We start from the raw sequence: 11,986 nt of genomic DNA on the forward strand, positions 1-11,986 counted from the left end.
CGAGGGAGCGGGACCAGTGCCGAGCGGGCTCGGCCATTTTCGGAGATAGCTCGGAAGGAGGAGGGGCCAGTGCCGACTGCGCTCGGCTGCCTCCGGAGGCGCTCGTGAGCGGGCGGGGCCAGGGCAGTGAGGGGACTGTGCCGGGCGCCGGAGGTCGGAGCTGGTGCCGTTTACTTCTCCGGCCTTGTTTTTGACCAGGAGTTGGTTTCATGTCCCGTTCTAAACAAAACTTCACCTCTAATTCCCCATGGTCAGCTGTGGCCACGCAGGAAGCTCAACCAAGCAAAAGGAAAACATACAGTAACATTGCCATTAAATTTCCGTTTGAATTCGGTGGTAACGTGTGCTCTGCGTTCTGCCCTTTGACACAATTAAGAAGGCGGCAGCCAACTAGTCTCATATTTATTCTTAAATCTGATCCGTGATAATTGAAAGCGTTACAAAAATCAGCATTTGTACTTGAGGAAGATGCAATGGGCCCGGGGGCTCAGTCTCTCCCCACGAGGTGCGTCTCCTGGGGCCGGTCGATGCGGAAGAGCAGCTCGGCGGGCTGGAAGTAGCCCAGGTACTGCACGCTGTCCGGGCTGGTGTCCTGGTGGTAGTGCCCTCCCTCGCCGTGGTGGCTGAAACAGTGCGTGTGCTCCACACGCAGATCGAAGCCCTGGCACCAGACAGAGGCCCGTCATCAAGGCGCTCATGGCAACAGCATTTAGAAGTCACAGGATAGGCTATCCTAACACACATTTCCACACATCTCCAAACGTTAAGCAGTGAAAACTTGCAAGACACTTGTGAAACCAATAAGACAAAATAATTTAGAAACCCTGACAGCCCCCAGCTTTTGGTGTTAATCTGACTGAGATGTCCTTTTGAACCCCTTCACCCCCCCCCACCTTTCTTTCCACTGGGATTAAATAATGTAGTCACACCAAGGAACCCCTACTGGGAATCAAACCCTTTTGCACTGAATTGCCACAGGCCCATGTGATAAAGGGACTGTCTCTACTGCAATTCTGAGAGCCAGCTTAGATGAATACAGGACGAAAAATGAATAAAATAGCAACTAACATCCTAAACCATGAGATCAACACCACCAGTTTTATGTATCATAGAATGGGTTGGGTTCAAAGGGACCTTCACAGATCATCTATTCTAACCACCCTGTCATGGGCCGGGACATCTTCCATTCAACCAGCTTGCTCAAAGCCCCTCTAACCTGGCCTTGAACACTTCCAAGGATGGAGGATCCATATCTCTGGGCAACCTGTTCCACTGTCTCTCCACACTTAGCCTAAAAATTTTTTTTCCACAAGTCCAATCTAAATCTGTTCACTTTCAATTTAAAATCCTTGCCTCTTCTTTTGTCACTACATGTCCCGGTAAAAAGTTTCTCTCCATCTTTCCTAAAAGCCTCCTTTAAGTACTGGAAGGCTGCAATAAGATCTTTCCAGAGCCTTTTCTTCTCCAGACTGAACAATGTCAGCTCCCAGTCTCTCTTCAAAGGAAGAGGTACTCCAGCCCTTGGCTCATTTTCATGGCCCTCCTTGGGCCCTGCTCTAACAGGTCCACATCTTTCTTGGGACCCCAAAGCTATATGCAGCACTCCAGGTGGGGTCTCATGAGGGAAAGAATCCCCTTGCTTGACCTGGCCACACCTAGTCTGACATAGAACATGATTATTTTCCTGGGCTGCAAGGGGATACTGGCGAATAGTGCTATGGCATTGGAAATGTCATCATCTCCTGCTCTTCTTGTAGTGACACTCAACATTTCCAAAACCTAGCCAAGTGCTGTTGAGCTTGCAGTGGATGCAGACAGGAGAAACCCAGAGGCGTCCAGCACACAAGTTGCATTGGCTCTGAATAGAGCAGCTGCTTTCAAAGGATGCATCTGTGGTTCATGAGAAGATACAGTTTAGCCTTAGGCCAAAGGCTGCCACATAATGACACAATAAAACCACACCCTTCAACATATTTAAGCCTACAGTGTGTCCCACTTACCTCTGGAAAAAAACATTTTATACTACTTATGACTGCATTGTTATTTATAAAATAGCCATTTTCATCTATGGTTTTCTGGTTACTTTTAAACAAATAGTTTTTCTAATTATAAACATCTTAATGGTTTTGGAAACCAGATTGGTTTTAATCCTGAATTATTTGCTGTTGAAGTTGGTGCTTGTGAAAGATGCTAGGTAAGTTTCCAGCATGAGGCTTTGCAGACTTTAATTTACACCAGCAATGGGACACATGCTTCATGTCTTTTGACACAGCATTAGCAGAGGGAGTTGTTATGAAAGTGAATTACATAAACAGGTGGCTGAACCACCTTCCATGCTCTTGACATTTCTCCCAGTGTGGCCATCAGTGAATGCAAACTGTACTGTTGGGCTTGGGATGCAAACACTAGTTGAAAACACATGCAACAGAACCATGAAGTTAATCCACTATGAACAACCACTAGGTTTCAGAACAGATTCACCTAGCCTCAATTCAAACAATTCAAGCAGTTCACAGAAGTGAGAAGCTTCTCAATCATTGCCCCAGCCCTGGAAGAGCTGAATACAATATATATATATATATATATATATATATATATACACTCCCATTCTTGAAAGGAAAATCACATCCAAGACAAAATTCATTACAGGTCTCAGTCTATACTTAGAAAGGAGAAAAAGAGACTCACCGGATCTCTGGAAACTATTACTGGCTGACAAATCAGTGGAGCCTTCATTTCAAAGAATTTGAGCCAGTTATTCACATCCTCATCAGTATTCAGGGGACAGGCAGAAAATTCTGGAGGCTAGAGCAAAAATAAAAGCTTTTTAAGTAAAAAGAAGACACTTGCATCAGGATACCTTTTCTCTAGCAACTTTGCTTTTTCCCTCCCCACTATTCTGTTCATTTTCCTTATTGACTGAAAAAAAGCTCACAGTGCCCATCACTCTGTTTCTACCTGAAACAGAAGCAACTGGAATATTATGTCTTTTATTGCACAGGTAGTAGGAGAACTACTGAAGTGAGGATGCTCCTCCTCCTGGTACATTTTAGAAGCTCAGTTATTTTTTAAAAAGTTTACTGCTTCTTACAAGTTTCATCTGAGTTCATGTATTTCATTTCAATTCATTTTACAATAGCTGTCCAGTTCTTTAGCTGCACACAGATTTCAAAAGATGATGGCGTTAATGCCAACTAAAACAGAATTACTGATTTTATAACAGTGATTTTGTAATGTCAACTCCTTACTTTAATACAGTGCTCATCCTAATAGTTTTTGCATACATTTAAAAATACAAAATAAAGTGAAGGAACTAAGATGTTACATCCTGATTTATACTTCTGTTTTCAGGAGGACAAAGAAAGTTACATGCATTGAGAACAACGTACCATAATGTGAATCTTTGCTTTCCCCTTCTGAATGATAAACGTGCCACCCATCCCAACTGGCTTTTCTCCATAGTGTTTCTCTAAAGTTTGTCTCAGACAGGTCACAAAGTTAAGCTCCCCAGTTCTTCCATTGGCTTTCACTTCAATGACCTGGAAGATAAAATCAGTTTGTCACTGCCATCTCCAGCTGCAACAGTCTGAAAAGGTCTGTGAAAGCTGTTCTGAAATTCTCCCAAACTGATAACCCAAGATCATTTTTTGAAAAGATAAGCTTCCATGCAAGCGCTGCTGCACTTGCATCTTTCCAGTATGTGACCAGCTCTCTTTTCCTTAGTTCTGTTCAATGCTAGCTTTGCCTGAACAGGGAGCTGGGAGATTTACCTATATATGAGACAGTGACATGAGCAACTCCCTTCTGTCCACCAGCTGGCCTCCACTCTATCAGAAAGAAACACTGAGTATCAGAAAAGGCTGTTCAGTTTCCATGCAGCACTCGGGTTTTCAACTGTTCTGCCAGCACCTCTTGGTGCTGGCTGTGTCAAGAGAAGCACTTGTGCAATAAAATACCAAAGTGCCCACGTCTCATTTACACAAGTACATTGCACCATTACCTTAAGTCACTGCTAGTTTGGATTGGATTTGGATGAATGATTTATGATGGAAAAGTTTTTGTAAACTAATACCTATCCCTCAAAAATTCAAGTGCCTCTGTCTCCACTAATTCTTACCCTCAATCGCTGGCACCAGTTCCTTATTTTTACATGTTTCCTTTGTGGGATTACTACTTTACTATTATCACAGAAAGCTGATAGGAGAACCATGAGTTTCCAGTCAGTCACAAAGCACTGCAAAGTCACCTTAGATGGAAGTACATACCTTACCAGGTTGGCCCTCGCTGGCATAAAGGTTGGCCAACAGTCCAAACTCACAATCAGTGTATTTACTGCTGTACTTCTCAAGCAGGCACCCTTTATCTGCAGGATTTATCTGAGCAATGTAACTCCCATTTACAGCAGGCTTTTTTTCACTCTTAGTTTGAACAATAGGGATAAACTGGGAAAAAGAACATATAAGAATAAGTCAATAAGAACATGTAAGAATCAGCCAAATGAACTGAATAAATGTGATTTAAGCTTTGGACCATGATCCCAAGAAAAAATCCTCTTCATCACACAGCTCTGTCCCTCAGGATGAGGTCTATACTGGTAAGAAAAATGCACTAATATTGTAATGTAATTGAAAGGTCCAGAAAACAGGTCTACTTTTTCTGAACAACTAAACTCCATGTTATATAAAGATGAATGCTAGTGTTAAAAAAAAAAAAACAAAAGAAAGAAAAAAAAATCTATAGTCTGTATGCAAGTATTGGAATTCTATGTAATAATCTGTCAGTGTACAGTAGCAACCACTATTACAGTGGCCCAAATTTAATGCTGATATGGACTATCTCATCTGCCAATAAATCCATCAAAAGGAGACAGCAAGAACAAAGGTTTATGCCTGAAAAAAACTGTGATTAACCAAGGTCTCCATAGGCAATAGTTTTTGTCTCCTACCCTCCTGCAGTTCATAATTTTCTATGTGGTATCTTTAAAATTCACAACGGTGAAACAAAGTCATCCAAGAGGGCAAAAGACAAGGAGTATTTCAAAGGCCTTTACCAGTAAGTTTGAGAAGCATTTCTAAATCTTGTAATTAAAACCTCTGGTCAGGTCTTTGTCAATCAGTTTCAAAAACCATGTTTCTCACATGCTTCAAGGTAATGACATGCTTCCTGAAGAATTACAAGTTAAAAATTAATCTTTATTATCTCAGGAGTATGTACCTCAGTGGATGCCCCTCATCTCAATTCCTTCTAGTGTGTTTTATGTGTTGGTAGTGTGAAAGTGTTTATTAAATACATTGCTGCAAATGGGGAATACCCAGCATAATACTGCTCTACTGTTGTGATACTTCCATGAACTCATTGAAAACCATCACTCTTACATACTGACCTCAGCATTTATTCCAACAACTCTGGATGAAACAGCTCCAGCTCCAAGAATGAAAGCTCCAGGCAGCTCAATGTCCTTTGCAACTCTATTTAGATCATAAACCTGCAAAAGAAAAACAATACTTCCATCCCAGGAAGTCTCCAAAGCTAGGCTGGATGGGGCCCTGAGCAACCTGACCTAGTGGGTGGCATCCTTGCTCACCGCAGGAGGGGTTGAAACTAGACTATCTCTAAGGTCTCTTCCAACCCAAACCATTCTATGATTTTGGTGTGGTGCTCTGATCTGCAGTTGTCAGTCTGTTCACTGTAGTTCTGGAGGCATTTAATTCACAACACCCACTCTCATTAAAATTTTGATAGGTTGAACATGGCTTCTGAACACAATGTTTACTAATAACAAATTGGGTAGATGTCCATTTGTTTGCTAAAAGATAGATTCTACCTGTATGTTCCCTGCTTATTTTATTCCAAGACTGAATTATTGTTCTGAATTATTAGATTTTGTGACATACAACACACATCAGAATCAGTCTCATTAAACACTAAAAGTGTACTTCACAGGTGTAGAATTCTAGTATTTAGATCCTACTATCTCTTAGTCCTTAGTTTTGTTTATTGCTTTCCTTCTGACAAATGTATTAAACCCCACAGCTACAGGGAAAAACTCACTTTTTCTTTCTGTACAATAGGTATGAGGTAAGGAACACCTCCCACATCTGCTATCCTAGGCTTTCCACAGATTCCTGGAAAAATACAGCCAGTTAGATTGGTAAAATCATTTTTTCCCAATAATCTTCAATAAGCACGCATTCTAACCCACCAAAGACCTGGTTCCTCAAACCCTTGAGAACACTACTTCCCTAGCATGCTTAGATAAAATGTTGAACTATCAAGAAGTCCAAGCCCTAAGATTATTCACAGTAGGATTTAATGCTACACAACATGTTGTAAAATAACATTCTCTAAGCACAAAAAAAAATTGCTAGACTGGACAACACCTTCCATTTGCCAATTCTCCAGTAACACCCTCACCACACAGTAGAGAACTCTGCTGGGACTCCACTTGCAAAATTTTAGCAAAGCTGAAAGCTATCTCAGGACAATTCACCCCACTTATTTGGATATGTATTTTAAGAAGGGATGAATAAACCTCCTGGAGGTGTTTCTTTCACATTGATGCCTGAGGGAACTCAGAGTACCACAGATGACATGTCTGTCCTCCAGACACCTAGTGGCAAACAAGATGAATCCCATTCAGAATAAGACAGGTTCACTTCATTGACATACATGAATATCAGCAATTCAAAAATTAATGGAAGTACAACTCCTTAGGTTCAGATAGTGATTGGCATGGTTCTAAAAAATTTCTCCCTCTGAAAGATAACAACTTAAATTCAAAATCTTTTCAGTACACTAAATAAAGCTTATGAAATAAGTAGGTATGCAATGATAGGTTAAGAAAAGAAAAATATGACAAGTACTTAATAATGACTTGTCCTTGTTCATACATCAACTAGGAAGCAAATCCAGAAATAAAATGTAGCTCTCCACTCATGCATATGCTTTACCTGAAAAACATTTTAAGCTCTCTCAACATCTTTAAAGGATCAAAACTAAGCAGGTTCATGCCAGAAAAACTGGAGAAGTCTTAGTGAAAGACAGGAATGCTAGGTCACCTTTAGCAGGAAAGTTGAAGGGTTCCTTAGTCAGATCAGGACAGTCTACAACAGAGACTTGAGCATCAGCAAAGTTCTCTTTAAGCCCTTTCTGCAAAACTGTAATAAAGAATAATGGCAAAATTATTGACAATGAAAAATTACCAAGAGTCTGACAAGTTTCTAACAACAATAAACATATCTGTTTGGGCTTTATTTCTTCAAGATACATCATTTAGGCTTACCCTAAGTAACTCCATTGATTTAAATGTCTGCAGGCACTTGTTACATTACTCTGAGCTTCAGAGAGGAGCAAAAGTTTGTCCAGATAATTGTTTGCCACATTAATTAATTTTAAGAATTTAAAAAACATTTTCATTGAAATACACTGACTGACTGCTCCAAGTAGCACTAGGAGCAGCACAGTGTGAAGTAACATGGGTAAACCTCAATCTCATTCAGCACTGGGTTTGCTTCAAAGAGCAGACAATTATGATCACAGTCAACTATGATGCAAAAGCAAAGGAGGAAGCAAGATTTAGCTGAAGCAACAATCAGTTCTTTACATACATGAACCAGACAGTTTGCAATAGCTTGATTATAATCTCAAACTGTCCCTGCTATCTGGAAATTTCTACTGCCATGGGATACTGCCTGTCATGTTTATGCTCTTGTGGAGATTTTCTGGCAAGTGCCACTATCACAGCAAGACAGATAATTAATGGTGTTAGTGATAATGAACCAAATCTAAAATTTTTTGTTTACTTCATATCAGTGGTTTTTTAGGCTCAGAACTTGCAAGTCACTCAAACAACAGGGAGGATTAGATCAGTACATTGTTTGGAAACAACTTCCAAACCTTTAGTGTGGGATTGTCTTCACGTCCACTGCTTCAAGTACTATGTTGAAAGGTCTAGGTTCTTTCATGCCTGGGGGTCTGCTTTGACAGATGTCTCAAACTAAGGAACAGAACATCCAGTCTGTGATCTCAAATCAGATGGTTCCTTATTTACACAGATTTTCCTGTGCCTTTGTTTCCTCCAGTTAGGGTTTCAGCCATACCTTACTTCTTGAGATCAGATTTACCAAGCTCTTCACCAAAAGTAGTAGCTGGTACTTGGTACATTTCTAAACATATCTTAGTACTTTCTGGCAAGTGGACAAGGACAGTAGAAGGGCACTCCTCAAATTATACCCAAAATCTGAACAGCAACATAATTCCCAGCTTACAGGAGATCCTCAGGACAGATGGGGAAAAAAAAGGAAAATTCTGTTTTGTGATGAAATTTTTCTGATACCCTTTCAAGCTGTTCTACTGCAAGTATGAGGTGTTCTCTGCAGCAGCCCTGGCCTACTGCCCCCATCTGACTGGGCAAGAAAAGCACTGGGAACCACCCAGGGCACTGCTGGGACCACACATTCTCATTACAGGGAAATGTCAAACTGACACAGATTCAGGAGAGTGGCAGACTGAACTTGAGGATCAATCTGAATGACAAAAAAACTTCAGAGTATCTGCTGCAGGGGAGAGACTGCCAGAAGGAATAATGTCTTCCTACTAGGACAAGAAAAAAAGCTCATGAGCAACTGGGCTGAACCCAGAAGTCCCTTCCAACCTCAACCATTCTGTTATTCCCAGCACATCTTGCAAAGGCTTTAGAAAGAAGTAAACTACAGAAGATGTTTCCTGCAGCCCTGTTCTAAGGCAATCACCAAAGGAGGAGCTAAGTACGTTCAAGCAAGAGGATCTGCCATGGTACACTGTGTCTTGTCAGCTATGTTTTGAGCAGTCCTGAAAAAGAAAGAAATACTGGAGGGTAGAGGAGGACAGATGATTCTGTATTTGTAAAGAAGTTTGGTGTGTGGTGGTCAAACTTTCATGACCTGCACACAAATCTGCATATTCAGTGGTTTTAAAGGAATTGAGAGCCCATCTGTGTGTTTAAATATCTTGGGGGCTCGGGGAGGAATCATTGTTTGCTCTAAGAAAATCATCACATATAGAGAAATAGTGCTGTTCTTCGCCTCTCAGGGTGCTAAAGGCAGGAATTCTGCATATACTAGCTGTACAAAGACTTTGATATGAGCTTTAAGATAAGTTTGAAGAGTACATTACAAGTTTGTATAAAGTCACATGTTGCATAACTTACCCCCAGCAAGCTCCTCCAGACTTGGGACATGAAATGCAAACCTTTCGACTTTGGCCATTTCCTGATGGGTGCTGATTTCTTCAGGTATGAAGTGACAGCACACTGCAGAGTGACTGGTCTGCCAACAAAGATAATGGCTTAACAATTCAAACATGCTCCTTTCAACACGTTAATTATTTTTCAATTTCACCTAGAATACATAGAAAAAATAGGACTGTAGTTCTGGCATCACAGGAGCGACTGCCAGCTTCAATAGTAATGTTGAATTTCTTATGCATTTTGGAAGATGTGTGTGTAGCTAGCTCAGAGCATATAGCTATATATGCTATAGCTGGCTCAGAGCATTACACATATTAGTCCTCAAGCTGACAGCTGGGTGTAGGGAAAACATATCCTACGCTGAATGCAGATGAAGTGATCAGGAGATTTGAGTGTCTTTGTAAGCCTCGAGTCACAAGAAAGTTTTGAAAGGAACCTGAGCTTTTCTGAGCACATCAGCTGCCTCCTAAGGTCTTCACAAATTTAATGTTTACTTTTCCAGCATTAGCAATGGTGGACTTTCAACCCCAGCTGTGACATGGTCTCCATTTGATTCTGGGCATATGTTTCCCCTTCCAGAGAGGAACAGGCTAGCACCAAAATAGAAATCAACTCCAGCAAGTTCTGCAGTATCAGGCTCTGTACCCATACAAAAAGTATGTTAAAAAAAAAGTATGTACTGTAGCAAAAAGTTTTGAACACGAGTTTAAGAGTCCCTTCAGAAATGAAGTGTACTTCAGTCAGCCATGCAACAGCAAAGCCAGCTAGAAGGGCAAGGCACTAGGTCAGGGCAGAAACAACTGATTGTACACTACCTAAAAATCAGCTGCAGCAATCATTAACTCCTTAGGCACATACTTGCTACACACAGCAATAAAAAAAAAGATAGGTCCCATTTACCCAGATCTCAGGTGGAAGAAGGAAAAAAGTGAAATCCTAACTACATTCCTAGACCTGACTCTTTGTTAGGAAGGACTATGGTGTGAGACAGCTGCTTATGTACAGTTCTAGCTTTGGTTTTTAAAATATCCTAACTTTTATGACTGTCAAAAAAATGCAACTGTCCTTACACCATGTCCTCTTGAGTCTTCATAAAGGAAAAAAACCCCCACCAAACCAGTGGAAAAAAAAAGAAATAAGAAGAGTGGGGAGAACGTAGCAGTCACTTAACTGAAATCTTTCAGCTCGATGCTCAGCCACCCCAAATTACTGCTGTAGCAAGCAGCAGAGAAGGGAAGAATGACTGCAACCTGTGTATAATAATTCTCATCTTAGTTAGCCTTATCTATCTCCACAGTTGATTTCATCCCTCCTCTGGCTCTGGAGGAGAAAGCAGCAGGCTGGATTTGGTGCCTCTGGTAGAAGCCTCATGTCAGGTGGAGTGAATCACACCACAAGGCTTTTAGTGTGCACCAAGAAAGGGAGCATTTAGCCATAGACAGAAAGTGAGAACATGGCTTTGGGAGCATTGTTTTAGATGATCCTCATCCCCTCAAGAACTTTTTGCCACCAGGAGGAGGCTGTGCCAGCACTCAACACATTGGTTGTCCCAAAACAGTCTGAGAAGACAAACTAGAACTGCTGTTGTGCACAAGGCAGAGACAAGACTTGTACAGTATTCAAATAAGTTAGCTCCCCACAATCAAGAAAGGAGAGAAAAACTGTGGAAAAAACTGATGTACCAAAATAAACCCAATCTGAGGTAGACAGTAGTTCTTATCAGGAAAAACACAAAAGAGAAGATCTGTGGCCCATCACTGCAAATATTCACAGGGGAGTGAATTGTGTGGTGTGGGACACAGAGAACCTGAGACAACAGCACACAATTAAGATCCATCACGGAGGGGTGGACTGACACTGAATTGCTACAGAAGAATTTCAAAGAAAGAACACAAATGCTAAAAGGATGATAAAATTATTATAGATGTGGGATGGTGCAACTAGAATGGAGGCAACAAGTATGTAAAGACTTAAAAATCTACGTTTGAAGTGAGAAGAAAACATCAGAGAGAGTAGCCAGGTACCAGGAGAAGGCAGATGAAAGGTGAAACATTAGATTAATTATGTGTGTTGGGTGTCTATTATCAAAACCTGAACTGAAATTAGCTTGGACAGTTACAGGCAAATAGGAGAGGTTATAGGTAGGCTAGACATGAGTCGGGGTGGGGGGTAGTGGGGGAAGAAATATCCGTGGAAAAAAATTGAAGATGGCAGTTGTGAGACAGAAATTCAGCGATGACACCAAGAAGAGCAAGCCATCCACAGACGCAGAAGCCGTATTTTTCGTCTGGGGCGGTGCGAGGAGATCCTGTACGGGGCAGAGGAAAGCTGCGGGGCAGCAGAGGCAACTGTTTGAGCGGCTGGGATTTGGGGAAGGGACGGCTCACGGCAGGGTATCAACAGGCGTGCTAGGCGAGGCCGGGCTCCGTAGGGACAGAGAGCATCCCGGCAGGCAAAGGCAGCGGAGAGTACCGGAGCGAGGGAGCGCCGAAGGCGGCGGCACGCTAGGCATAGCTGCGGGGGGAAGGAAGCGGCTGTTCAGGCTGGAGCTGCCAGCTCGGAGGAGCCTGGGGAAAGACAAGCAGCACAGCAGGAATGGGAGCCTCTCACCGGGCGAGAAGCCGCGGGAAGCCGGGACCTGTCTGAGCTCTGCCACGCACCGACCGCCGCTACGGCCCGACCGCACGTACCTGCCCTGCCGGCGGGACTGGCACGGCGAAGCGAGGCGGGGCTAGGCTCGGCTCCGCCCCCGGGCGCTGC

General features: G+C 42.3%; 1 protein-coding gene across 1 annotated transcript; it reads right to left on the bottom strand.

The window, feature by feature from the left end:
- Positions 1-428: 428 nt before the first annotated feature.
- LOC311166370 (ester hydrolase C11orf54 homolog) lies at positions 429-11,890 on the bottom strand. Its single transcript, XM_084226311.1, has 9 exons — positions 11,837-11,890; positions 9,188-9,300; positions 7,059-7,157; positions 6,052-6,125; positions 5,384-5,485; positions 4,266-4,442; positions 3,390-3,539; positions 2,689-2,805; positions 429-661 (listed from the first exon to the last, which is right to left on the bottom strand). Exons 2-9 carry the CDS (start codon positions 9,243-9,245, stop codon positions 488-490), a joined length of 951 nt encoding a protein of 316 aa, XP_084082437.1. The 5' UTR covers positions 9,246-9,300; positions 11,837-11,890; the 3' UTR covers positions 429-487.
- Positions 11,891-11,986: the final 96 nt, after the last annotated feature.

Source organism: Fringilla coelebs, assembly GCF_963513975.1.
Source record: "Fringilla coelebs genome assembly, chromosome: 2".
Classification (NCBI taxonomy): domain Eukaryota; kingdom Metazoa; phylum Chordata; class Aves; order Passeriformes; family Fringillidae; genus Fringilla; species Fringilla coelebs.